This window comes from Myxine glutinosa, chromosome 3, assembly GCF_964187855.1.
Source record: "Myxine glutinosa chromosome 3, kmMyxGlut1.1, whole genome shotgun sequence".
Taxonomy (NCBI): Eukaryota; Metazoa; Chordata; class Myxini; order Myxiniformes; family Myxinidae; genus Myxine; species Myxine glutinosa.
The window spans coordinates 219,991,669-220,018,848 of NC_136263.1; the positions used below are offsets into that span (position 1 = coordinate 219,991,669).

The following is a 27,180-nucleotide window of genomic DNA, read 5'->3' on the forward strand; positions in this document are numbered from 1 at the left end:
GTTCCTTTAGATTGCACCTTAGGCGGACGCTCAAGATAAGCAGTCTGAGTAAATTATTCAATTATCGCTGAGTTAACAGCATTATGCTTCACGGACATTTATTTTTTTTTGTATACATATTCGAGGCTCGTGAAAGAGCTAACATTAATCACACAAACAAATCAAACAGACAAGCAAACAAAGTATATAAAAAGGGGAGCGGTAGACAAGATGGGGAGAGAAGGGGAAACACATAAACACAACATTTGAGAGCAGGGACATCGGGAATTTGTTGGAGGGAGAGGGCTTGGGGGGACGCGGCATGGGAAGGGGGGTGGGGGGTGGGAGAAGTATAAACACAAGGACTTCCAGGAAAGAAGTTGGTATTTCAAAAAAGTGGATTTGGGGTGAAATTAGGGGGGGTAGAAAAGATCAAGGTTTTGGATGGGGGAAGACAAGAGATGGTGGTGAACAGCTGTTTTAAAGACCTGGAGGGAGGAGTGGGATTGAAGAGAGTGAGGGAGTTTGTTCCAGAGGCGGGAGAAAAGAGGAATGAAGGAGTGAAGGTGAGCAGAGAGCCGAGATTTTGGCAGTTTAACCATAAGAGAGTTGCAGGCAGATCTTGTGCGACCTGTAGGAATATTTGGGGGACATAGCCCAGAGAGAGCTGGAGGAGCAAGGCCGGAGAGGAGTCGGTAGAAGACGGAAAGACCACCAACCTGCCTGCGGTGAGTAAGTAAAAGCCCCTCGGAGGTATCTTCATCACGGGAGATTCCAATGATTCTGAACGCTTTGGTTTCAACAGCGCGAAGACGAGCTAGGTGTGAGGCAGGAGCACCAGCCCAGAGGGGAGAGCAGTATTCCATTGAGCTGCGGATGAAAGCCTTGTATGTGGTGAGGAGCTCAGGTGTACCAAGGAAGGACTTCGCATGACGGAGGATGCCCAGTCGGCGACTGGCTTTGGAGGCCAGATTTGAAATGTGGTTTTCCCAGGAAAGATCATGGCAGATAGAGAGACCCAAAAGCTTGAGTGACTCTTGGAGAGGATTATTCAGAAAGTACATGGGAGGGTTGTCCAGTCTGTCTTTTCGGATAGACAATTATTAACAATTAATTATACTAATATAATTAATTAATTATACTCAGAAATAATTAATTAACAATTAATTATTAACAATTAAGACAATTAATATATTAACACACTTATGGTGGAAACGTCCCCCTATGGATACGTTCCGTACACGTCGTTTCCCTTACCTCCCTTTGCTTGTACAAGGGTTTAGAAAGTTATACGAAGGAGCTCCTCACAGTAGTCCAAGACACTCTTATATCGCTTTTATTTGTCCTCTTTGTCTTATATCGCTTATTTGTCTTTTGGTTCAAATTATTTTTTGCTCGTGTTGAGAAGTATATAGGTGTTGGCCTGTTTTATAGTAATGTGAGTACCTCGATCATTCCCAGAACCTTTTGAATGATACTTGTATATTGTCCCAAACTTAGTTTATTTCTTTCCCAATTCTTCCCACACTTCCCTACATTTTATTTCTCCTTGAGCTTCCGTTTATCAATCTTAATTTTGTTAATTTTCTCAATTTACCTTTCAATTTCAAATTCTCAATTTTTCTCAAAGTTCCTCCCCCCAAGCCCTCTCCCTCCCACACATCTCCCGATGTCCCTGCTCTCAAATGTTGTGCTTGTGCGCTTCCCTCTCTCTCCCCATCTTGTCTCCCGCTCCCTTTAGTATATGTTTTATGTGTCCGGTTTTTTTTTGTGATTAATGTTAGCTCTTACACGAGCCTCGATCTTGTATACAAAAATATATATATATTTACCCCCATCCTTTACCAACCTAGTAAACCATCTATCTATTGGCCATTTTGTTTGGATGGTCGATACCTCTATAAAATTATAATATGACTTAAAGTTGTTGCTTTAGATGCATCGGTGAGTATGCGGTCTTTTGGAGGCCACGTTAAGCTGGCTGTCCCACCGACGAACATTAGCTTAGATGTTGGAAATGTCGCTGCACCTCAAGCCAATTGTATGTTGGTGCTCTGGATAAGTTCCTGCCCCGTTTTGTGGGCAAGCTGCGATGAGTTGCAGGGAAATTGCTTTTTAAAATTACCCTGAAGCTCTTTCCTTTATTTTACAATTCATCTTGAGTAAAACCACCCAGTGTCCTGTTAAATCTGCATGTCGGAGTTATTTACATATCTTGGAATGTTTTCTCCACCTTCACCTCTGCATTCACCTCAACAGAACCCCTGGAGGCCTCGCTTCCTCAGCCAAATACTAATCCGCAAGGTGCCAGATGGAGAGAGGTCTCCTCTCCTCTTCCAGGCCTCGCACGCTTGTCATCTGGTTCTTCCCAGGAAGATGAGAGCCCCTCTCCAGCCCCACGTTCCACGTCATTGCGACAGAAGGTGTGATGCAATCTCTTCATTACTACCTCTGCCACCGAAGGTGGACAGAGGGTATGTTTTCACCCCTGTTTGTCTGTCTGTGAGCAGGATATCTCCAAAGTTGTGGAAAGATTCAGGCAAAATTTGGTGAACAGGTTGGGTGCGTGACAAGGACGAAATGATTCGATGTTGGTGAAGATCCGGATCTGGATCTGAGAATGTTTTAAGTGATTCTTCACCATTGAGTGATCAGGCTGAAAACGATATATCACACGATATCTCAAAACGTTGTTGGCGGATTATGGCAAAACTTGGTGGATGAGTTGTGTAGGTGACAAGAACAAGCCGATTAGATTTTGCTTCAGCTCTGAATCCAGATCCGTCCCATCAGTGGGATACAAAATGTAAACTGGTCAGCCTGGTGGAGGTGTGCTCTACCGAGTGCCCTTCTAGTTCTTCCTTTTATTACTCCCGCCAGGGAGTAATGCATTCGCTCGTGTCCGTCCGTGTGTGTGTTTGTGAACAAGATATCTGGGAAAGTTCTGAACGGATTTGGATGGAAGTTGGTGGGATGATTGCACTTGGGATAAGGAAGAATTGATTAGTTTTTGGTGAAGCTCAGGAAATTATTCCGGATCCAGGAATTTTTTTGGGGAATTTTTTGGGGAATTTTTTTTCTGTTTTCCTTTAAAAACCATTTTCTCTGCAATAATTGGACCTATTGAGAGCAAATTTTAACCATAGGAGGGACTCGGTCTGTAGAATATTTTAATGGTAATTATGACATCACAGGTCACGTGGTTCGGCCGCCATATTGGTTTGAATGAAAAACGCTAAAATCCAATTTTCTCCAAAACGCCTGAACAGATCGAGGCCAAACTTCGCAGGCAGAATCGCATACCCATGACGAACAAAAATGTCAGCGAGCATGACGTCATGCGTCACATGGTTTCAGAGTTATGACGTTTTTAAGCACAAACCTTTAAAACTTAGCTCCTCCCTCATTTGTGATCCAATCGAGGGGAAACTTCACAGATCTGTTCAGCATATCAGTCTACTAAAATGTCCATTTGGAATTTGCGATAGGTCACGTGGTTTGGCAGACATCGTTAATTAAACGCAAATAATAAAAACATTTACATCTCTTGAACCACTTCATTGATCGACGTGAAACTTCATACTGTAGTAGAAGTCATGAAGAGTAATAAGTGTGCAAAATTTGAAGATGATTGGATGTACGGTCTGGAAGCTGGAAGTTGTTATTGCATGAAGAAGAAGAAGAGTCTTAGACTGTGGACGATTCATTTATTTATCACATGTACATACTTGCAGGCATCGTTTGGCACAATCTCCCGGGTTAATTTGAACCTCAAATAACATTATAATTCCAGATTTGTCAATGGCTGCGGTATATTAACAAACGAATAAACAGATTTGGCAAAATTCCAACTTTAAAAAAAAAGATCGCATATTCACCCAGGGTTGTAAGAGGCTGAAGAAGAAGAAACCTCGCATGGACTTCCCAGACCAAATAAATAATTCTGGTTCTGGCTCTGCGATTTTCAGGTTTATTACTCCCACCAGGGAGTAATGCATTCGATCGTGTGTGTGTGTGTGTGTGTTCGTGTGTTTGTGAACAAGATATCTAGAAAAGTTCTGAACGGATTTGGATGAAAGTTGGTGAGATGATTGCCCTTGGCAAAAGGAAGAATTGATTAGTTTTTGGTAAAACACAGGATATTATTCCGGATCCAGGAATTTTTTTCGGGAAAGATTTTTCTGTTCTACTGCATTAAAGCTTTTATTCTTATTCTTAAATGATGTTTTTCTCCTCTAATTCCGAGATATATCAAAATAAATTCTCTGACAGTTAGGGCCTACTTTCTTTTTCATTTATTGTTTTGGGGAAAGGGGATGTTAAACAAAACGTATTATTCCAACTAAAACCACAGCGGGAGTATGCGCTCTACGGAGTGGCGTTCTAGTTTGTTGCTGTTGTTGAATACTCGGGATATCCATTGAATGAGGTTCATACCTGTAGATGGCAGTCTACCAGAAATGTGTAGTAAGTTGTGAAATAAAGAAAGAAGTGCAGTCTCTATTACATGCATCCAAGCATGATAAGTAAATAAAGCGATGCTATCTTCATCTCCCTGTTCCAGCCTCTTCCTCCTGAAGGTACCGGGTCTGAAGCTGCGCTCTCTCCGTCAGAGCGGACGGCAGCTTGGCTGCTCGCTGTACCTTGTGGGGGAGTTCCCAGGACTCCAGCCGATACACCACCACCATTACCTCCAAGGCCATTGGTGGAGAATGGGGTAGGATGATACTTGAGAAAGAAGCGCAGCCAATATAATTGCTTTTGGTTGATAAGAGTGAGCTTAAATTATGTTTTGATAATTACCATCGCCAGAAGAGAGGGTATTGCATTTGAGTCCGTTTGTTTGTCTGTCTGTCTGTCTATTTCTTTGTCCGCACAGAATAAATATGATTTTCTCTAAAACGTTTGTTCCGATTGACAGGAAATTTTCACGATCGGTGCAACTCCACCTCTATAATTTTTTCATGATAATTTTGACATCATCGGTCACATGGTACGGGCACCATCTTGGAAAAACCGAAAAACTTTGCACTTCCATATCTCCGAAAGTGCTGCATGGAAAAATTGAGACATGGCTCATTGTCAAGTACTGCCCTTTGGGAATAAGATATGTTAATGATGATGTCATAGGTGCCTCCATTATGACATCATAATTCGACAAGTACAAAACTTCATCCTATTAAGATGAAATTTCTTAAGCACCAAACTCTCCTCCTATGGTATCCATGGAAATGTCCACGCATGGCTTGCGGACTTCCTCTCTAGTCGTAGTCAACGTGTGGCCCTGAATGGGTTTCTCTCATCTCCCCTTCCTGTTCAGGCTGGAGTTCCCCAAGGCAGTGTTCTGGGCCCTGTGCTTTTTCTGGTCTTCATCAATGATCTATCCGAATCTCTGGAAAATCCTCTCTACCTCTTTGCTGATGACTCCATTCCCTGCCGCTCCATTCCTCATCCCTCAGATCGGCAGTCTGAAGCCTCCTCACTCTCTGCAGACCTGGACAAAATCACAGACTGATCAAACAAGTGGAACATGTCTTTCAATCCTGACAAATCTCACACTCTCACTATGTCTTTCCAAAAAGACCGGCTGGAAAACCCTCCCATCTACTTTCTCAACAATCCTCTCCAGGAAGTTCTGTCACTCAAGCTCTTGGGTCTCACAATCTGCCATTATCTTCCCTGGGAAAACCACATTTCCAAGCTGGCCTACAAAGCCAGTCACCGACTGGGCATCCTCTGTCGTGCGAAGTCCTTCCTTGGCACACCTGAGCTCCTCACCACATACAAGGCTTTCATCCGCAGCTCAATGGAATACTGTTCCCCCCTCTGGGCCGGTGCTCCTGCCTCACACCTAGCTTGGCTTCATGCTGTTGAAACCCAAGCTTTCAGAATCATTGAAATCTCCTGCGATGAAGCTAACTCCGAGGGCCTTTCACTCACTCACCGCAGGCAAGTTGGTGGTCTTTCCGTCTTCTACCGACTCCTCTCCGGCCTTGCTCCTCCAGCTCTCTCTGTGCTCTGTCCCCCAAATATTCCTACAGGTTGCACAAGATCTGCCAGCCACCCTCTTATGGTTAAACTGCCAAAATCAAGACTGTCTGCTCACCTTCACTCCTTCATTCCTCTTTTCTCCTGCCTATGGAACAAACTCCCTCACTCTGTTCAATCCCACTCCTCCCTCCAGGTCTTTAAAACAGCTGTTCACCGGCATCTCTCATCTTCCCCCATCCAAAACCTTGATCTTTTCTACCCCCGCTAATTCACCCTAGATCCACTTTTTTGAAATACCGACTTCTTTCCTGGAAGTCCTAGCAGTGTCCATGTTTTTTATACCTCCCCCCCCCCTTCCCATGCCTCCTCCCACCCCTTCACCCCCTTCCCATGCCTCCTCCCCCCAAGCCCTCTCCCTCCCACAGATCTCCCGATGTCCTTGTTCTCTGCTGTTGTACTTATGTGCTTCCCTCTCTCTCCCCATCTTGTCTCCTGCTCCCATTATCATATGTTTTATCTGTCCGTTTGTTTTTTTTGTGATTAATGTTAGCTCTTACACGAGCCTCAATCTTGTCCACAAAAACTCCCACCCCCCCCCCCCCCCCCCAAAAAGACAAAAGCCTTAAAAATCACTAAAAACACGTTATTGTGAGCGTCTGCAATTTGATTGCTCTTTCTTGTTATGTTGTGTTTCTGTTTATCCTTCTTTTTATCTTTTCCATTATTTTTCCTTTTTCATAAATCGGCTTTTCCATCGATTTGGAATCTTATGCTTTAAAAAAAAAGTTTTCTACGGATGACCAACTTGATGCTGTTATTCCAGCATTTTAAGGATAATTTTAATTATACCAGCCTGACCATGACAGCTAGTAGCATGCTCACATGATCGATACATCGGCAGCAGGTTACAAAGGCAGGGAGGGAGAGGGGGCATGGTAGCCGATAATGCTTGGTACACAGATCAGCTAACAGATGATTGGGGTTTTTAGCCGCGTCGCAGACGAGACGCTGCTCATAGAGTGCCCTCTGCTGTTGTTGTTGTTCTTCTTCTTGTTCTTCTTCTTCTTGTTGTTCTTGCAGAGAAGACAAAACCTCAAAGCTCCACCCATTCTGGGAACCATAGCTCCACCCATTCTGGGAGAGGCTTCATATAAACAAATATCCACCATTTTATTAACTCGCATAGCTTTGAGGCCTGTTTTGTAGGCCCGTGGTGTCTTCCTCTCTCACACAGTTTTCTTTCAAATCAAATTCGATATATCATTTCATTTTTCACAGTCGCTAACATAGTTTTAGACTCGGTTGAAAAAAAACGTGAAGAAAATCCGATGAAAGTTTCCCTTTATAGAACGAAATGAATTCTCAAAGGCCTGTAACTTCAAGTCCATTGAGATATATTTTTTTTACATCGCGGCATGGTCAGTCATACACCGCCCGAAATAACAGACGGGAAAATGCCGAGATATATTAAAAATTCGTCCATTTGATGACAATCGTCACGATGAAATATTTAATTTATACGTCGTCACAATAATGTGGAGAGAGGAGCATAGCTTCGTTCACGTGTCGCCACACACGGGAAATTGCCGAGATATATTTTTTTTAAATCGCGGCATGGTCAGTCATACACCGCCTGAAATAACAGACGGGAAAATGCCGAGATATATTAAAAATTCGTCGCCACACACGGGAAATTGCCGAGATATATTTTCACTTTGCACAAAAATAACATCAAGTAATCGAATCAATAGGAATGTCCTGTGCCTATAACATCGACGTTATAGGCACAGCTGCATCTAGGCATTGTGTAACATCGACGCGGCTTTTGTTTAAATTAAAACTTTTTGTACTTGTTTACTTGTAAAATCGAAGATTTTTCAAGTATATTGGTCGGTTGCGTTTGTGGTTCTGTCTGTCTGTTTGTGACTTGCCGGAAAAGATTCCGGCAAGTATGTTGGTTGGTTCGTTTGCCTGTCTGTCTGTTTGTCTGTCAGTTTGTTCGCAGTACTACGTCTACACCGTTGCATGAAGAATCGCCAAACTTTACACACATATTTCTCTTGCCCTGGAATAGACTGTGCCCAATTTTTAACTCTTCAGGCCCAAGGCCTCCATTATGACGTCATAATTCGATAATTCGACAAGTACAAAACTTTATCCAATCAAGATGCAATTTCTTGAGCGACATGAGCGACTGGTGGAGAAAAAAAATAATGATGATGTCATCGGTCACGTGGTTCGGTCGCCATCTTGGAAAAACGGAAAAACTTTGCAACTCTATATCTCCGAAAGTGCTGAATAGAAAGAATTGAGCCATGGCTCATTGTATAGAACTCCATGGGCAATAAAATATGTTAATGATGATGTCATACGCCTATTGTCATAGGTGCCTCCATTATGACGCCATAATTCGACAAGTACAAAACTTCATCCGATCAAGATGAAATTTCTTGAGCATCATCAATGAATAAATTCGTTTCGAAAACAAATAATGATGACGTCATTGGTCACATAGTTCGCCCGCCATATTTGTCCAAAATGGCCGATAAAAAAGTACATTCCGGCAAGGCCTCGGTCTCTGACCGATTTTTCATTTGTTTCTGTTTGTCACCGGCCTACAGGTCACAATTCTAAGCCGATCGTCACGAAACTTCACCAAGTAGTCTAGGTCGTCCCAATTGAGAAGCCTATTGATTTTGAGGTCAAAGGTCATCTGGAGGTCAAATTTCTAAAATCGCCATTTTAAATCCGATTGACTTGAAAATTGAATAACATTTGTATATTGAGTCAATAAATTGGGAAATGGACCATTTTTGAGGTCAAAAGGTCAAAGGTGAACTCAAGGTCAAATTTTAAAAGTCATCAATTTTCATCTAAAAAGCCGTCAATTCTCAACCGATTGACTTGAAAATTGAACAGCATTTGCATATCGAGTCACTAAATTGGGAAACGTACTATTTTTGAGGTCAAAAGGTCATAGGTCAACTGAAGGTCAAACTTCCAAAATCATCAATTTTCATCTGAAAACCCATCAATTTTCATCCGATTGACTTGAAAATAGAACAGCATTTGTGTATTGCCTCACTGAATTGGGAAACCAACTATTTATGAGGTCAAAAGGTCAAAGGCCAACTCAAGGTCAAACTTCTAAAATCATTTTTCATCTGAAAAATCATCACTTTTCATCCTGTTGACCCGAGCTTTGTTCAATATCGTAAATTTTAATCTTCATGAAATGGCCAATTTGCTGTATCAATGGAAAACTTTGGTGGGGGGGGGGGGGGGGGGGGATTTTGCAAGTATCGTGCTACGCATGGTCTTCTTGTTTGTTTAGTTCAGTTCAGTTCCAGCAAATCACCTTAGTTAGAGAGAGAGGGAGCACGAGAGAGTGAGATGGAAGCATGTTGAATGGGAGTGATTGAGAGGGAGGCAGGTTGAGGGAGTGAGGAAGGAATGTTGATGGAGTGAGGGAGAGTCATGTTGAGGGAATGAGGGAGGAGTGTTGACTGAGCATGGGAGTGAATGAGAGGGAAAGCAGATTGAGGGAGCGTGGGATGGATTGAGAGGGAGGCAGGCTTGGGGAGAATGGGGTGGAGTGTGAGGGAAGAAGGGAGAAGGAGGAAGACAGGTTGAGGAAGCGTTTAGACATGTTGAGGGAGGGTGAGGGAGACAGGTTGAGGTAGCGTGGGAGGGATTGAGATGGAGGCAGGTTAAGGGAGTGTTAGAAGGATGCAGATTTTATGGAGTGAGGGAAGGAGGCAGGTTGAGGAAGCGTGAGAGGGAGGAAGGTTGAGTGAACATGGAAGGGAGGAAGAGTGAGTATGGAAGGGAGGAAGAGTCAGCATTGAAGGGAGGAAGAGTCAGCATGGAAGGGAGGAAGGCAGTGTGATGTAGTCTGGAAGGGAGGGAGAGGGGCATGTAAGGGAGGGAGAGGGGCATGTAAGGGAGGGAGAGGGGCATGGAAGGGAGGGAGAGGGGGCATGGAAGGGAGGGAGAGGGGGCATGGAAGGAAGGGAGAGGGGGCATGGAAGGGAGGGAAAGGGTGCATGGAAGGGAGGGAGAGGGTGCATGGAAGGGACGGAGAGGGGGCATGGAAGGGAGGGAGAAGGAGTGTGGAAGAGAGGAGAGTGGAGGCAGATTGAGGGAGGGACAGGGAGGGAGGGAGATTGAGGGAGAGAGGAAGAAAAAGAGAGACCAGATACAAGGTGGAGAGTGGAGCAATTGCCATTTTGGTCAGATTGTTGGTATGAGTTGATGTTTGGTGCAGTGAAGCCAGTGTGGCGATTGGAGAAGGTAATGTTTTGGAAACCAGTAAATACAAGAGAACCAACGCAGTTATCCTCTCCCCTGCCTGTCTGGGTCACTTTTTCTACCATTGGTGGTTATGCCAACTGTGACTCTGTGAGGAGTGCCACTTACTACCTCCCCTCCCTAAAGGCCATGTGCCATGCCCTTTGTATACTGGGTGGTGTGTGCCACATTTGCACACCCGGTGCATGTGAAACCATGTTATATTTAATTTTTTGTTTCTTCACGATCGCACGTTCACCATAATAATCCTCATAAACCAGCGGGATTTGCATGAACACAATTTAATATTCTTTTAATTTGTGCCTTCAGTCACTAGTCACTGTTCCTTGTGCACAGCCATTAGAACAGCTGAGTGAACTACGAAACGCTTTGCACTCGGAACAATGTGCACGGGAGGAGGTGGAGCAGCGACTGGCGGCACGTGAGGAGAGCGAGCGCAGGCTGTTGGTGGAATACCGTGCACGACGTCTAACTGACGCCGAGGAGTGCCTACGTCGAGCTCAGATTGATAAAGATGCACAGATGAAGGGAATCGTGGCCAGGTAAGATCACACCACCACGTAATTTGTCAATCACCTATCATCCAATGTTCTTCCTCTAATGTTGTTTATTCTAAAAACAATAGTGACCGTAATCTTTTAGAACAGCTTCTCCAAAAATCCTGGTTCAATGTTTCCTTTTTTAAATTTTAACACATTATTATTTCAGGTACGTTTATGGTTGTGAGCTTGACCTTGAGTTGTTCGATTCCAAAACAACAAAATAAAATTCAAATAAAAACTCTGCCTTGGTTTAGTGCCAGCAGTTGTTGCGGCTGCAGGAGCACATCTCCTTTCAAAATGGATATCAAGTCAGCTGTTCTGTCTGCAATTTTAAAATCGAATAAATGATATAGATCGAGGCACATTCTCTTTGCATAGATCTGCTGCATAACTCGACTGTGGAGAAAAACGGTTTTGACTCGAACCAATCCTCGAAGAGTGCGTTGGCTCGAATTCAGGTGCAGAGATTTGTCATTTACTCAGGGTGCTCTAGATAACTCGCCTCCTCTTCGTGAAAGACACCGTGAGATGTTCGAACCAATGGACGTTCTTCTTCTTTTATATGCAACTAGTAAATAACAGCCGTCTCCTCACTGACGGGAATACTAAGAGAGGGAGGGAGAGGAAGATGAGTTGGAGAGAGTGGTGGAGAGGGGAAGTAGGGTGGGGGAAGGGGAAGTAGAGAGAGAGAGAGAGAGAGAGAGAGAAAGAGAAGGAGAAGGCATGGGGAGAGAGACAGGTGGGGGGGTGGGGGGGGGGGACGCAGAATAAATCAAAGCAGATATGAATATAATGAAAGTAGTTTGTACAAAAAGGTGAAACAATGCAATCTCGTTCAATTCTTTAAAAAAACATCACAACATTTTCAGTGGGCAGACCGGATGACACCGAGGCACCGCATGATAATATATGTGGCCTGACCTTTGTACTTTGATCTAGCAACCATTTATTACAAAGAATAATTGGATGTATTTTTGGTTATTTGGCGACAGTGTGGCCACCTACGGGTACTTTTGCCCATGAATGAACATTGTACGTAGCATGGGGTAGCGCAGGTGACTGGACTGTGTCAATAATACCTCGTCGTTCACTTCACCTCACCACATCGCTCACTCGGCACTGCCGCATCGTAAAAAGAAATGTGTCAACATTGCGGGCCCACGCCGCAGGTCTCTTTCAAAATACTACCTGTCGATTCACTGTTGGGAATGCCAGGAGAGGGGGAGCGAGAAGACTGGGGGAGTGAGAAGGTGGTGGGAGTGAGGAGAGTGGGGGAGTGAGAAGGTGGTGGGAGCGAGAAGGGGTGGGAGCGAGGAGAGTGGGGGAACTCAGAGGGGAGGGTATAGTGTCATCACAATCACTGAGTTTGAAGTTGTATGACTTGGAACCTCCTCATCGATCGTTACTCGTCATTAAACTACTATCTCAATATGCTGGTGTATTTTGTGTCACTGACAGTAAATAAAACATTATTAACCGCATTTGTGAAAAGTAAATTATTCAACGCCGCCTCTAACTTGCCATGTATCGTGTTGAATGAAACCTACCCCCTCTGAGGGAAAAGATCATCGATATGGCCAAAAGAAGTCACAGTTGAGATGTTTATCCTCATCGCCATGTAATGAATCCGGGGTATGTTCAGTGACCGTTTCTTGTAGAGAGCTCACCAAGTGGCTTAAGCACTCAAGCAAGCACTCCATTCAAAACCATTGATAAGGAACGACTCGCTTGGACAGAGCTAGCTAGCTGCTTGGTAACTGAACACACATCCGTGGACATATCGACAGCTTACACTATACTGTACATGCAAAACGCCGACAAAAGGACATTTACAAAAAATTAAAGACGTCATATATGAATCTTTAGTATTTTCGTTGTAATGAATACGTACCTTGTCCGATTTTAAAATGTACATAAACTCAGAGGTGATGTTGAGTACGAAAGTGGACGTGTACATTTCGTATAACTTTCAAGTGTACATTTCAAAATGTACGTGTACATAACTTCTTAAGTGTACATTTACATAATAACATGTAAAAGAAAGAGTAAACTAGAACAGCACACTTTGACCTCTCGACGTCAACGGATATGCCTCTGCTCACATTATTACATCATTATACGTAGTGCAGCAACTTTTATTTAAATCCCTTCAGCTGTTCTCAAGTATCCTATTTTACCTGACATGACCTCTGACCTTTGATGCCGAAATCGAATCAGTTCATCGTTTCATCATGATGCAAACTCGCACCAAGTTTGACTTGGATTTCTTCAGCCGTTCTCAAGTTATCGTGGTAACGAAAACCTATCACAGATGGACTGATGGACAGCCGGACGGACGGACGGACGGACAGCCGGACGGACAACCAGAAAACATAATGCCTCCTGGGACTTTGTCGTGAAGGCATAAAATATCTCTCGGGAGTTTCCCTGGCCTCCTGACTAAGTAATTAAGTATGCAGGCATTTCATTTCCAAGCCGATTTTGGTTTTATTTCACATATGTCAATTCCATGTCCGTGCACATGCAAAATACAATTTGAAAAGTGGGCCAAAACCAAACGTTTAAAAAAAAATTAAAGCCCACATTTTCTTTCCTGTGCATTATAAGAGCCGGTGTATATTAGACTGCTGCTGCGATCGCTCCGAACAAAACATACATTGCCTCATTTCCTCCGCATGAGTTGCAATGAAAATGTACCTTTGGTACCTTTATTTAATGATAGAAGACGCGTTGTTCAATTGTACGCAAGAGACCTGTGAAGCCAAAGAGATATGCGGAGCGAAGGAAATGGCGGCGATTTCTGCCCGGTTGGAGGGAAAGGCATAGCCTGGCTAATGGGCGATGCTTGTAGCACAGACACAAACTCACCTTTATATATGAGATACCTGACTGCAGGTTACATCATCTGCTGTAGGGTGTGGATGCGCAGCTGTCGCAGAGCTCCGTGTGGAGCATTCGTTTTAAATTTGTTCAGGGTGCCGTCGATAGCTCCCCTACTCTTTGTGAAGGACACCATGGGATCTTCAACATCCAGCAAGTAATGCTGGCAGACGGGACGCCCAATGTAACGTCCATCCGAGGGACGGCACACACTGATTATTCACCTGCGATGACAGTTTATATCTGGGCCTGGATTCAAACCCAGGCTACATGGCGCAGAGGTGAATGCGCATTCCTCTAGTCTACCCGTTCAGCACTACCCATTGGAAATTGCGGGCTAAGCAGCCTTGTAATGTCTCCTCATGTGTTTACATTTTAATCTGAATTATATTGTCCAGTTGAATTGTATTGTCAGCCTTTTAATGATAAGATATCGTAGCACAGACACAAATCTAATAATTTTGCTGTTTCATTGAACCGGTTACCCCTTGTATAACTCTACATCCCTGTACAGCACTAGTTGTACTGCTTTTTATAATCTCGCATTCTCCTTTTGGCATCCTCGTACAGACTCATCGCAGTGGAGGAAGAGCGTAAGAGGGAGCAAGCAGAGATGCAAGCAATGCAGGCAACCATGGATGCAAAGCAGCAGGTTATTGAAACCCAGGTAAGGATTTTGCCTCTTGTGTCCATTCATTTGTGTCTGCTCATGTACTCACTGGTATGTGGATAAGTGATCATATATGTTTACTGGCCAATGTTTTCTGGATTTATGTGGAGTACAAGTATACAAGTCAGGGTTTGAAATAAGTGGTGGCCCATGTGCCAAATGCCACCAAAACCTGGTCCTGGGTGGTCTGTGTGCCCACTTGGATCAAAATCTTCGATATATCTTCTTCACTGATGTATTCGGTCGTTACTTATCATTATGCAATCTCGACCAATTCAAATTGGCAAGGGGACTGCGGTCATATGGCAACGGTTGTAGCGACTTCCTTTGCTTCTCTCACTTGGAGTTCCGAGGGTGAGGCGACATAAATTATCTAAGTGGCGTTACGTCTTCTGAGATGGAGGTGGTGAGAGAGGGTAGTACGAGTGATGCTTCAGAACCCTCAATTGTATCACGAGTAAGAAGACTCCCTCGGTGTTATTATCACACTTGCTTAGCATGTGTTGCTTTAGACTCGACTGCGAAAAAATCTGGAAGACTTCCCATCTTTTGTTGCCATTTTCCACCTTGGGAAGGTGTATAATAAGTAGCAGCTTGAGCGTCCGCCATTCCACGTTATTGTGGAATTTTTCGAAGGCCACTTCAAATGGCAAAAGTAATAACAAGAATAACGATAATAATAGCATAATGATATTAACATTACAGTACGGTATTGCAAAATAATAATATAAATAATAATAATAGTAAAAAGATGCTGAGTAATACAAAACTTTAATATAGACATAAACAGAGATGTATTAAGGACATTTCAAAAAAACAGAATAAAAAAGAACCACAGAGCTTTTCATTGTGCACTCTGGTGATGCAGTATTCACACAATGTGGATGAGACATTGAAGACTAACCTATCTCGGCCACCTATCAACAAGACGAAATCCGATTGGATGCTCTCTGCTGTCATCACTTCCCAATGCTCTAGGTTGGAGGAGCCTGTTCAGTGTTCGGCACTCCAATTGGAGGTTGTAGAGTCTGGGCGGGGCTACCTGGGCCACCACAGAATCCTCTTCATCAACATCTGTGATTGAGAGAGAGATGAGAATGTGTTCCTCTTCTTGAAATAAGCTCAACGAAAAGCTTTGTTTCTTTTTAATTCTGTTCAATGGAAATATCCTTAATATGTCTCTGTTGATGTCTATATTAAAATACTAATATTAACAATAGTTGGCAGTAATGAAAATAATAACGTGACTTCCTTCCCCTCCCCCCCCCCCCCCCCTCCCCCTCCACACCCACTTCGCCCCTGCCCAAGACCACTCCCGTAGATGTATTTCAAATTATTTTATGTGATTAGAATAACGTGACCCCTAATCTCACCTGACATCGCCAGCCATAAACCTCGCACGGCAAGCTGATCCATGGGTGTCCCATGAACAATCAACTTGCTATCGCTTGCCAAGGCAGTCGCCGTTAACCATATTAAAAAGAACCACAAAGGCTTCGTAGAGCCAAATACTAGGCCTAATGTAGTGGCTTGGTCACAAAGGCTTCGTAGAGCCAAATACTAGGCCTAATGTAGTGGCTTGGTCACAAAGGCCTCACAGAGCCAAATACTAGGCCTAATGTAGTGGCTTGGTCACAAAGGCCTCGTAGAGCCAAATACTAGGCCTAATGTAGTGGCTTGGTCACAAAGGCTTCGTAGAGCCAAATACTAGGCCTAATGTAGTGGCTTGGTCACAAAGGCCTCACAGAGCTAAATACTAGGCCTAATGTAGTGGCTTGGTCACAAAGGCTTCGTAGAGCCAAATACTAGGCCTAATGTAGTGGCTTGGTCACAAAGGCCTCGTAGAGCCAAATACTAGGCCTAATGTAGTGGCTTGGTCACAAAGGCCTCGTAGAGCCAAATACTAGGCCTAATGTAGTGGCTTGGTCACAAAGGCCTCGTAGAGCCAAATACTAGGCCTAATGTAGTGGCTCGGTCACCGTCGTCACGACACTTTGTACTCCAGTCTTGGATGAGGGTGAACACCGGATGAGATGTCCTCAACATATCTAACCGCTATATTTGGATAACATTGTTTCATACGTTCGTACAAATGAAGAATACCTGGTGTTGGCCTGATGGTTAGGGTGGCGGGCTTGGGATCTTAAGGTCTTGAGTTCGAATCCCGTTGAATTAACGTGATCAGATAACAAAATGAGTACCAGATAACTGGTTATAGAGAGGCATTGCATCAGCAGCAGATGCGCCCACAGAAATGATGCAACCAGCAGCAGGGTGGCTGCACACAAACCACCCGTACAAATGAAGAAGACTACCTCTACTATCAATAATGCCAGGTTCAAGTACCCTCTTTATCAGTCTTGCATAAACAGCTCCTACCGAATGATTTCTTGGTGGACCAAACACGACCTTCCCAAACATTGGGTTGTTGTCTTTAATACATACCCTGCTCATGGAGCTGCACTGCCCTTTACTATGACATCTTGACATCTTGTGGTATGGGACTATAATTTGATGTTTTTTTCAACATCGTACAAGGTGTTTATCGTGTACTTGGTGGTTTATCTATTGTGTTAATGCTGATGGTGTTATTACCTGCATCCTGCAGAAACAACGCATTACCTCATTGGAAGAGAACAACAGCCACCTTCTAAATGCTGTAACGCAACTTCAGGAACATTGCGCTTGGCAAACACGTAACGGCCTTCCGTCCACCAGCCAATCGCTTTCCTCCAAGCTTACGATCACCGAGAACGGAGAATTTACTCACAGCACGTGCTAGAACGATGCCTTCCCAACACCACCTGCCTTGTTGAAGCCTGGTGGCCTGCACTGATTTAAGCCTCATACTGGTGTTGGATCCTTCCAGAATCTCTGCAAAGCTCTCTCTCTCTCTCTGTCTCTCTCTCTCTCTCTCTCTCTCTCTCTCTCTCTCTCTCTCTCTCTCTCTCTCTCTCTCTCTCTCTCTCCCTCTCTCTCTATATATATATATATATATAGATGCCACTGTCAGGTGGAGAAGACCCGTCTTGCAGCTTGGACATGTATCTCCTCTTTAGTAACGTGGTGGTCTTTACTGTTATCACCACTTTGGTTGTCCACACAACTTGTAAGTGTCATGTTGTCTTGGATATTGTTATTTTTCCTAATTTTCCACTTGCAACACTGTTCAGATATTTCCCACAGGAAGTCTTACATCATTATGTTTAATTTGTGTAGACTTTTACCCCTTATAAAGGGAAGAGGAGGAGAAGAAGAAGAAGTTACTTTTCAATGCCTTGGTTATGCAAGTCCTTTTTGTGTACAAAATTGAGGCTCATGAAAGAGTGCAGTGACAGAGGGTTAAAGGTAACAGAGTGACAGTAGCGTCACAGTTGGATACAACAAGCAAGGACATTAGGTAGCAAGAAGAGGAGAGGAGGAACGACAATAATCTGCAAGTATGGGTTGAGCTCGGTAGAGTTTATGGGGCTAGAAAGTGGGTAGGGATGCAGAGGACCTGGAATGGTGGTGCATCGCTTACTTGAAGCCCCGGAGGAAAGGGTACAGCTGAACCATCTTATGGAAGACGGTTTCACAAGCTTGGGAAGCCTGGATTTTGGGAAGTTTAACAAGGAGGGGCTTATTGTAAGAACGAGTATGTCCAGGAGTATCTGGGGAGGGCTGGAGGAAGCAGAGGCCAGAGGAACTAAAGAGGTGGTTTAAAAAACAAAAACAGATGCCATTGAGGAGAGGGGGGAGCCGGGTGATGCTGGGGCCCCTGGCCCATAAAGAGAGCGTTATTCTATTGAGCTACAGATAAAGGCCTTGTAGACTTCAAACATCGGAGGATGCACAGTCTGCAGCTGATTTCAGAGGCGAGCTTTGCTCTGGCCCAAAAGCGGTCACGGCCAGATACCAGACTGTGCTAAATCTGAGACATTCTGAGAGATTGTTCTAACCACTTCCTCAAGGTTCAGGGCCTCCAAACATTGAGTTACGAGGATGGAAAACAGATCATACGGTTTGAAAAGAGGAAAAACTTGACGTCAGCAGCAATGATGGATTCCATGACTTTGATTATAGTTAAACTAAGTCTATGGTTGTGTTTTTTTCACCCTTCTTGTAGAGGAGAGTTATGATTGCTGACTTCCAGGCAGACAAGAGGCAACCAAAGGACGACAGACTGAAGACTGCAGACAGAGATAATTAAGAGCAGTAGAGCAGGATTTGAGACCATGGACACTGATGACATCTGCATCTATCGTCAAAGCAGGGTCGACGCTGGACAGAGGTTTCTTGTCTTTTTTGGGTGAATAGTCAGGGGGTATGTGGGAGTAAGATGGGGATCGAGCAGGATGGGTTGGGTACGCAAGATTTGGAGGCCTCTTTATAACTGTATAAACCACTTTGTATTACCCTTTTGTGGTTATTGTTTAAAACTCTTCACAAAAGTGTAGGATTGTAACCGCAGGATGGAGTTGTATTAAGGAAAAATGTGGTTTTGTTGAGATACGTTATCCTTTGGTTATGGATTGTGATAATGAGTGGTATACCGCCCCTGATGGTAACTCAGCCTGGGAATCCATCCACAGAATCCTCCTCTCTCTTATGCACAGATTCATCCCATCTTGTCTTCAGTTATCTTACCCATCCTCTCATTGGTAATCTGAAACCTGTGGTGAGGTAGTTGCTTTAAAACAACTTACATTCTCCACCTGGATGGCAAATCCAACCGAAGGCAACCGAAGATCATTCCACAAATCCCGCAACAAGTGTGTCTACCCTCAGGAGAGTCAGTCATTTGTCCAATCTCAAGAATGAGCTTTCAAACTTGTTTCCTTCCTCTAAAACCTGGTGGTGCCTCGTCAAGTCTGTCTCAGGTGTACGCTCCCCTTCCATGCCTTCCTTTACTTCAAATGGACCCACAGCCGACTGCGCTTGTGAGAAGGCCGAATGCCTCAATTCTGTGTTTACTTCAAAATTGTGTGTCCCTAACCCTTCACTCTCAGTACCACCCTTCCTAGTCGTACCAAACCCCTCCTGGATTCTGTATCGTTTGTGCCTGAGAAGGTGGAAAAATTGCTGGCAAACCTCGACTCTGGCTCTGCACCTGGGCCAGAGGCATAAACTCACATGTCCTAAAAACCTGCTCTTCTGCTCTTGCACTTCCTCTCTGCCCTTTTCACCCTGTCATTTACCATAGGTCATCTTCCACCTGCAGAAAACATCAAAGCATTACGTAAAAAGGTGCAAAAACGGATCCCCTCAACTACAGACCAATTATATGAAATGCTTCCTTTTCTTCAACAGCCTCAACTCAGATCATCAATTTGGATTCAAACCTGGTGACTCCATTTTGGACATGCTTCTTCTGCTCACCCAACAGTGGATGGAGGTCCACGATATCAGACACGAGATCAGGGCCGTCTCTCTGGACACATTTCGATACAGTCCGTCATCCTGCCTTGCTCTCCAAACTGTCTGCTGATGGAATCCAAGGCCAACTCCATTCTTGGATTACTGACTTCCTGCACTCTCATAGCCGACGTGTGGCTCTCAATGGAACTCTTGTTTGTCTCCTCCGTGTACCTTCTCCCTCAGTCCTGTTATTCACATTTCCCCCGTCTCCTGCCGTTCAATTTGCTATGTTGTGTCCTGCTCTAGTCTGTGTCCTCACTCTTCCATGAGCCTCGACCATAAAGACGAATACCGAGTGGTTACGGAGAGGTATATGCAGCCAGAGGTATTCCAATGGACTAGGAGGAGTTAGTGTGGATAATTAATTGCTGAAGTAGCAACACCTTCTCCAGTACAAGGGGGAGGACCTGTGAAAACAGGAAATAGAAATCAGAGACATCCTGTGAGATAGCCATTTGTTCGGCATACATTGTGAGGAGCTGCAGCAGTAACCTGATCGCGAAGGTAGTGGTGGACTCCACTTTTGAGGAGGAGAATGGCGAGGGGAATGAGAAGCAATAGGAGGCGCAGGAATTGTTGTTGTTGTTGTTGGCTGGATGCGTGGTAGTACAACATGTGGGTTACGGACATGAAAGGTTAACCACATTGGGGTGGAGACGGGGTTTTTCTTCTGCATTCCAAGTTCTACCAAACGGAGACAAACATCACCAACAGGATGAAGGGAATGATTATTGAAAGCACTAAGGAAACTATCCCTGTGAGGTCACAATGAGGCATGGGATTCCGAGCCAAACAAAGGGTACATTAAAATTGAAGAGGAAGAAGTTGGTGTCTGGGTGTCAAGGCATATGGAAAGGACAGTAAAGGGAGATGAAAGATTTTAAAATGTAAACAATATCTTCCTGTATATATTTAGCATTGTATTTGAATAGCACCAAGTCTTCCTGTATATACTTGTTGCTTTTGTTTCAATCTTTAAAACAAAGTTTTTTTTTTTAATTACATCCCACTAACCTGTTTGCTACCACTTACCCTCTTGTGGTTATTGATTAAAACTCTTGACAAAAGTGCGGGATTGTAACCACGGGGTGGAGTTCTGTTAAGGTAAAAATGTGGTTTTGTTCAGACGCGTTATCCTTTGGTTATGGATGTACATGGCGAGTGGTTATTCATCACAATGATGTGACAACGTACCACTGCACCACTCAATACACCACTCAACAAAGTCGAGTGTTTACACAGTCTTCCATCCCTGCGACATCCCCCTGAGATCCTCGTTTGAATCCCGTGAGGTCCTTGTTAGATTCCACTGACATCCCCGTTATAGCCCCCTGACATCCCCGTTATAGCCCCCTGACATCCCCGTTATATCCCCCTGACATCCCCGTTATAGCCCCCTGACATCCCCGTTATATCCCCCTAACATCCCCGTTATATCCCCCTGACATCCCCGTTATAACCCCCTGACATCCCCGTTATATCCCCCTGACATCCCCGTTATAGCCCCCTGACATCCTCGTTATATCCCCCTGACATCCCCGTTATAGCCCCCTGACATCCCCGTTATAGCCACCTGACATCCCCGTTATAGCCCCCTGACATCCCCGTTATAGCCCCCTGACATCCCCGTTATATCCCCCTGACATCCCCGTTATATCCCCCTGACATCCCCGTTATATCCCCCTGACATCCCCGTTATAGCCCCCTGACATCCCCGTTATATCCCCCTGACATCCCCGTTATATCCCCCTGACATCCCCGTTATAGCCCCCTGACATCCCCGTTATAGCCCCCTGACATCCCCGTTATAGCCCCCTGACATCCCCGTTATAGCCCCCTGACATCCCCGTTATATCCCCCTGACATCCACGTTATAGCCCCCTGACATCCCCGTTATAGCCCCCTGACATCCCCGTTATAGCCCCCTGACATCCCCGTTATAGCCCCCTGACATCCCCGTTATAGCCCCCTGACATCCCCGTTATAGCCCCCTGACATCCCCGTTATATCCCCCTGACATCCACGTTATAGCCCCCTGACATCCCCGTTATAGCCCCCTGACATCCCCGTTATAGCCCCCTGACATCCCCGTTATAGCCCCCTGACATCCCCGTTATATCCCCCTGACATCCCCGTTATAGCCCCCTGACATCCCCGTTATAGCCCCCTGACATCCCCGTTATATCCCCCTGACATCCCCGTTATAGCCCCCTGACATCCCCGTTATAGCCCCCTGACATCCCCGTTATAGCCCCCTGACATCCCCGTTATATCCCCCTGACATCCCCGTTATAGCCCCCTGACATCCCCGTTATAGCCCCCTGACATCCCCGTTATAGCCCCCTGACATGCACGTTATAGCCCCCTGACATCCCCGTTATATTCCCCTGACATCCCCGTTATAGCCCCCTGACATCCCCGTTATATTCCCCTGACATCCCCGTTATATCCCCCTGACATCCCCGTTATATCCCCCTGACATCCCCGTTATATCCCCCTGACATCCCCGTTATAGCCCCCTGACATCCCCGTTATAGCCCCCTGACATCCCCGTTATAGCTCCCTGACATCCCCGTTGTAGCCCCCTGACATCCCCGTTATAGCCCCCTGACATCCCCGTTATAGCCCCCTGACATCCCCGTTATAGCCCCCTGACATCCCCGTTATATCCCCCTGACATCCCCGTTATAGCCCCCTGACATCCCCGTTATAGCCCCCTGACATCCCCGTTGTAGCCCCCTGACATCCCCGTTGTAGCCCCCTGACATCCCCGTTATAGCCCCCTGACATCCCCGTTATATCCCCCTGACATCCCCGTTATATCCCCCTGACATCCCCGTTATATCCCCCTGACATCCCCGTTATATCCCCCTGACATCCCCGTTATAGCCCCCTGACATCCCCGTTATAGCCCCCTGACATCCCCGTTATAGCTCCCTGACATCCCCGTTGTAGCCCCCTGACATCCCCGTTATAGCCCCCTGACATCCCCGTTATAGCCCCCTGACATCCCCGTTATAGCCCCCTGACATCCCCGTTATATCCCCCTGACATCCCCGTTATAGCCCCCTGACATCCCCGTTATAGCCCCCTGACATCCCCGTTGTAGCCCCCTGACATCCCCGTTATAGCCCCCTGACATCCCCGTTATAGCCACCTGACATCCCCGTTATAGCCCCCTGACATCCCCGTTATAGCCCCCTGACATCCCCGTTATATCCCCCTGACATCCCCGTTATATCCCCCTGACATCCCCGTTATATCCCCCTGACATCCCCGTTATAGCCCCCTGACATCCCCGTTATATCCCCCTGACATCCCCGTTATATCCCCCTGACATCCCCGTTATATCCCCCTGACATCCCCGTGAGTTTCCCCCCAACGATCTGCTTTAACATCTTTTCAGTATTTGCTGCACATTCGTTGTCTGGGGATTGTAAATGTTTGTTTATGTTTTGGACCCAGCTGCTGTGTTTTCCTGATTATTTTTCGAAACCCCAAACAGGATCCCAGGGAATTCCCTTTAACAAACAGCAGGATGTCTCATACCTGGAAAGACGAAGGTGAATGTTGATTTTTAAATGTATTTAGAATTATTGCTCTTCCTTCCTCCAACATTAATTTTGTTTGGATTTTGATAAGACGAGTTGTGTACTGTATGTAAATCTTTCAATAATATGCATTTCTGGACCTTTAGTGGGCAGGTACCCTCAGAATCCTGAAAGTGGAAATATTCCACCTGGAATTCATCGGTGGGGACGTGTGTTCTTACTCTGCTGGTTTGTACGGATCAAATGAAAATGTGTTTTGGAAAATGGCTGTTTGGAATTTTTCACTAATCATTATCGTTTGCAAATAGCTATTGGGGGAGAGGAGGGTAAAGGGAGATGGTGGGAGAAAAACGGGGAGGGATGGGAGGAAAAGGGGGAGGGAGGGGAAATGGTGGGAGAAAAAGGGGGAGGGATGGGAGAAAAAAGGGGAGGGAGGGGAGAGGATGGGAGAAAAAAGGGGGAGGGGAGAGGGTGGGAGAAAAAAGGGGCAGAGGAGATGGTGGGAGAAAAAAGGAAGGGAGGGGAGAGGGTGGGAGAAAAAGGGGGAGGGACGGGAGATGGTGGGAGAAAAAGGGAGAGGGAGGGGAGAGGGTGGGAGAAAAAAGGGAAGGAGGGGAGAGGGTGAGAGAAAAAGGTGGAGGGAGGGGAGAGGGTGGGAGAAAAAGGGGGAGAGAGGGGAGAGGGTGGGAGAAAAAGGGGGAGGGAGGGGAGAGCGTGGGAGAAAAAGGGGGAGGGATGGGAGGAAAAGGGGGAGGGAGGGGAAATGGTGGGAGAAAAAGGGGGAGGGATGGGAGAAAAAAGGGGAGGGAGGGGAGAGGATGGGAGAAAAAAGGGGGAGGGGAGAGGGTGAGAGAAAAAAGGGGCAGAGGAGATGGTGGGAGAAAAAAGGAAGGGAGGGGAGAGGGTGGGAGAAAAAGGGGGAGGGACGGGAGATGGTGGGAGAAAAAGGGGGAGGGAGGGGAGAGGGTGGGAGAAAAAAGGGAAGGAGGGGAGAGGGTGAGAGAAAAAGGTGGAGGGAGGGGAGAGGGTGGGAGAAAAAGGGGGAGAGAGGGGAGAGGGTGGGAGAAAAAGGGGGAGGGAGGGGAGAGCGTGGGAGAAAAAGGGGGAGGGAGGGGAGATGGTGGGAGAAAAAGGGGGAGGGAGGGGAGAGGGTGGGAGAAAAAGGGGAGGGAGGGGAGAGCAGGGAGAAAAAAGGGAAGGAGGGGAGAGGGTGGGAGGAAAAGGTGGAGGGAGGGGAGAGGGTGGGAGTAAAAGGGGGAGGGAGGGGAGATGGTTGGAGAAAAAGGGGGGAGGGAGGGAGAGGATGGGAGAAAAAGGGGAGGGATGGGAGAGGTTGGGAGAAAAAAGGAAGGGAGGGGAGAGGATCGGAGAAAAAAGGGGGAGGGGAGAGGGTGGGAGAAAAACTGGGGGAGGGGAGATGGTGGGAGAAAAAAGGAAGGGAGGGGAGAGGGTGAGAGAAAAAAGGAAGGGAGGGGAGAGGGTGAGAGAAAAGGGGGGAGGGAGGGGAGATGGTGGGAGAAAAAAGGGGAGGGAGGGGAGAGGATGGGAGAAAAAGGGGAGGGAGCGGAGATGGTGGGAGAAAAAGGGGGAGGGTGGGAGAAAAAGGGGAGAGGTTTGGAGAAAGAGGTGGAGGGAGGGGAGATGGTAGAAAAAGGGGGAGGGAGGGGAGATGGTGGGAGAAAAAAGGAAGGGAGGGGAGATGGTGGGAGAAAAAGGGGCAGATGGTGGGAGAAAAAGGGGGAGGTAGGGGAGATGGTGGGAGAAAAAAGGGGGAGGGAGGAGAGATGGTGGGAGAAATAGGGGGAGGGAGGGGAGATGGTGGGAGAAAAAAGGGGAGGTAGGGGAGATGGTGGGAGTAAAAGGGGGAGGGAGGGGAGATGGTTGGAGAAAAAGGGGCAGATGGTGGGAGAAAAAGGGGGAGGTAGGGGAGATGGTGGGAGAAAAAAGGGGGAGGGAGGAGAGATGGTGGGAGAAATAGGGGGAGGGAGGGGAGATGGTGGGAGAAAAAAGGGGAGGTAGGGGAGATGGTGGGAGTAAAAGGGGGAGGGAGGGGAGATGGTTGGAGAAAAAGGGGGGGGGAGGGGAGATGGTTGGAGAAAAAGGGGAGGGAGGAGAGAGGTTGGGAGAAAAAGGGGAGGGAGGGGAGAGGTTGGGAGAAAAAAGGAAGGGAGGGGAGAGGATGGGAGAAAAAAGGGGGAGGGAAGAGGGTGGGAGAAAAAAGGGGGAGGGGAGATGGTGGGAGAAAAAAGGAAGGGAGGGGAGAGGGTGGGAGAAAAGGGGGGAGGGACGGGAGATGGGAGAAAAAGGGGGAGGGAGGGGAGAGGGTGGGAGAAAAAAGGAAGGAGGGGAGAGGGTGGGAGAAAAAGGTGGAGGGAGGGGGGAAGGTGGGAGAAAAAGGGTAGGGAGGGGAGATGGTGGGAGAAAAAAGGGGGAGGGAGGAGAGATGGTGGGAGAAAAAGGGGGAGATGGTGGGAGAAAAAGGGGGAGGTAGGGGAGATGGTGGGAGAAAAAAGGGGAGGGAGGGGAGATGGTGGGAGAAAAAAGGGGGAGGGAAGGGAGATGGTGGGAGAAAAAGGGGGAGGTAGGGGAGATGGTGGGAGAAAAAAGGGGAGGGAGGGGAGATGGTGGGAGAAAAAAGGGGGAGGGAAGGGAGATGGTGGGAGAAAAAGGGGAGGGAGGTGAGAGGGTGGGAGAAAGACGTGGAGGGGGGAGACAAAAGAGGTGGAGGGGTTGAGACAAAAGAGGTGGAGGGGGGAGAGGCTTTTGAAGCTTTTATTATAAAGGTAAGAAAACCACACAAGTCATGGAAATAATAAAATCACTACGATTCCAAACATGTGCAGCCAAACCACAACAATATAAACACCAAACACTAAAATAAAAAATTTAACAAACCATTATCAAGTTTACAAAACCCACCCTTTACGTACCATTTTTCCACAAAGGTTTGTAAATCATCTTTCATTTGGCAAAAAGAAAATTCCAAGCGTAACCTTGCCATGACCAGAGCCTTAAACACAATTACCACATCACATAAGATATCAGCATTTGCCAGGAGCTTTGCTTTTATCTTGTAGATTGCTAATTTTCCAATAGAAATTAAGAAATTAACAAGAGCAGTCTCAGAGCGTTTTTTGTAACGAAGTTAGTTTAAGGGAAAAAATGAAATAAAAACCCGTGTGGGGAAGAAATAAAATGAAAAGCTGTGTGGAAAAAAAAAATGAAATAAAAACCCATGTGGAAACAAAAAAAAAACCCATGTGGAAAAGAATAAAATAAAAACCCGTGTGGGAAAAAATAAAATAAAAACCCGTGTGGAAACAAAAAAAAAACCCATGTGAAAAAAAAACCCCCCCCATGTGGAAAAGAATAAAATAAAAACCCGTGTGGAAAAAAATAAATAAAAAACACGTGGGAAAAAATAAATAAAAAGCCATGTGGGAAAAAATAAAATAAAAACCCATGTGGAAAAAAATAAAATAAAAACCCATGTGGGAAAAAATAAAATAAAAACCCGTGTGGAAACAAAAAAAAAACCCATGTGGAAAAAAATATAATAAAAACCCATGTGGAAAAAAATAAATAAAAAACACGTGGAAAAGAATAAAATAAAAACCCATGTGGAAAAAAATAAATAAAAACCCATGTGGAAAAATAAAATAAAAACCCGTGTGGAAAAAAATAAAATAAAAACCCATGTGGAAAAAAATAAATAAAAAACACGTGGAAAAAAATAAAATAAAAACCCATGTGGAAAAAAATAAATAAAAAACACGTGGAAAAGAATAAAATAAAAACCCATGTGGAAAAAAATAAAATAAAAACCCGTGTGGAAAAATAAAATAAAAACCCGTGT

The 27,180-nt window shown here is 45.6% G+C and overlaps 1 protein-coding gene across 5 annotated transcripts in view; it reads left to right on the forward strand.

Annotated features, from left to right (window-relative positions):
• LOC137422858 (ras GTPase-activating protein nGAP) overlaps positions 1-20,843 on the forward strand; it is a 205,479-nt gene extending 184,636 nt beyond the window's left edge. For all 5 annotated transcript variants that reach the window (XM_078775063.1, XM_078775060.1, XM_078775061.1 and 2 more), the window contains 5 exons: positions 2,239-2,402; positions 4,544-4,696; positions 10,618-10,823; positions 14,274-14,370; positions 16,982-20,843. In XM_078775063.1, coding sequence (XP_078631189.1) covers positions 2,239-2,402; positions 4,544-4,696; positions 10,618-10,823; positions 14,274-14,370; positions 16,982-17,155 — 794 coding nt within the window. In that variant the 3' untranslated portion in view covers positions 17,156-20,843. The remainder of the gene's footprint in view (positions 1-2,238; positions 2,403-4,543; positions 4,697-10,617; positions 10,824-14,273; positions 14,371-16,981) is intronic.
• Positions 20,844-27,180: the final 6,337 nt, after the last annotated feature.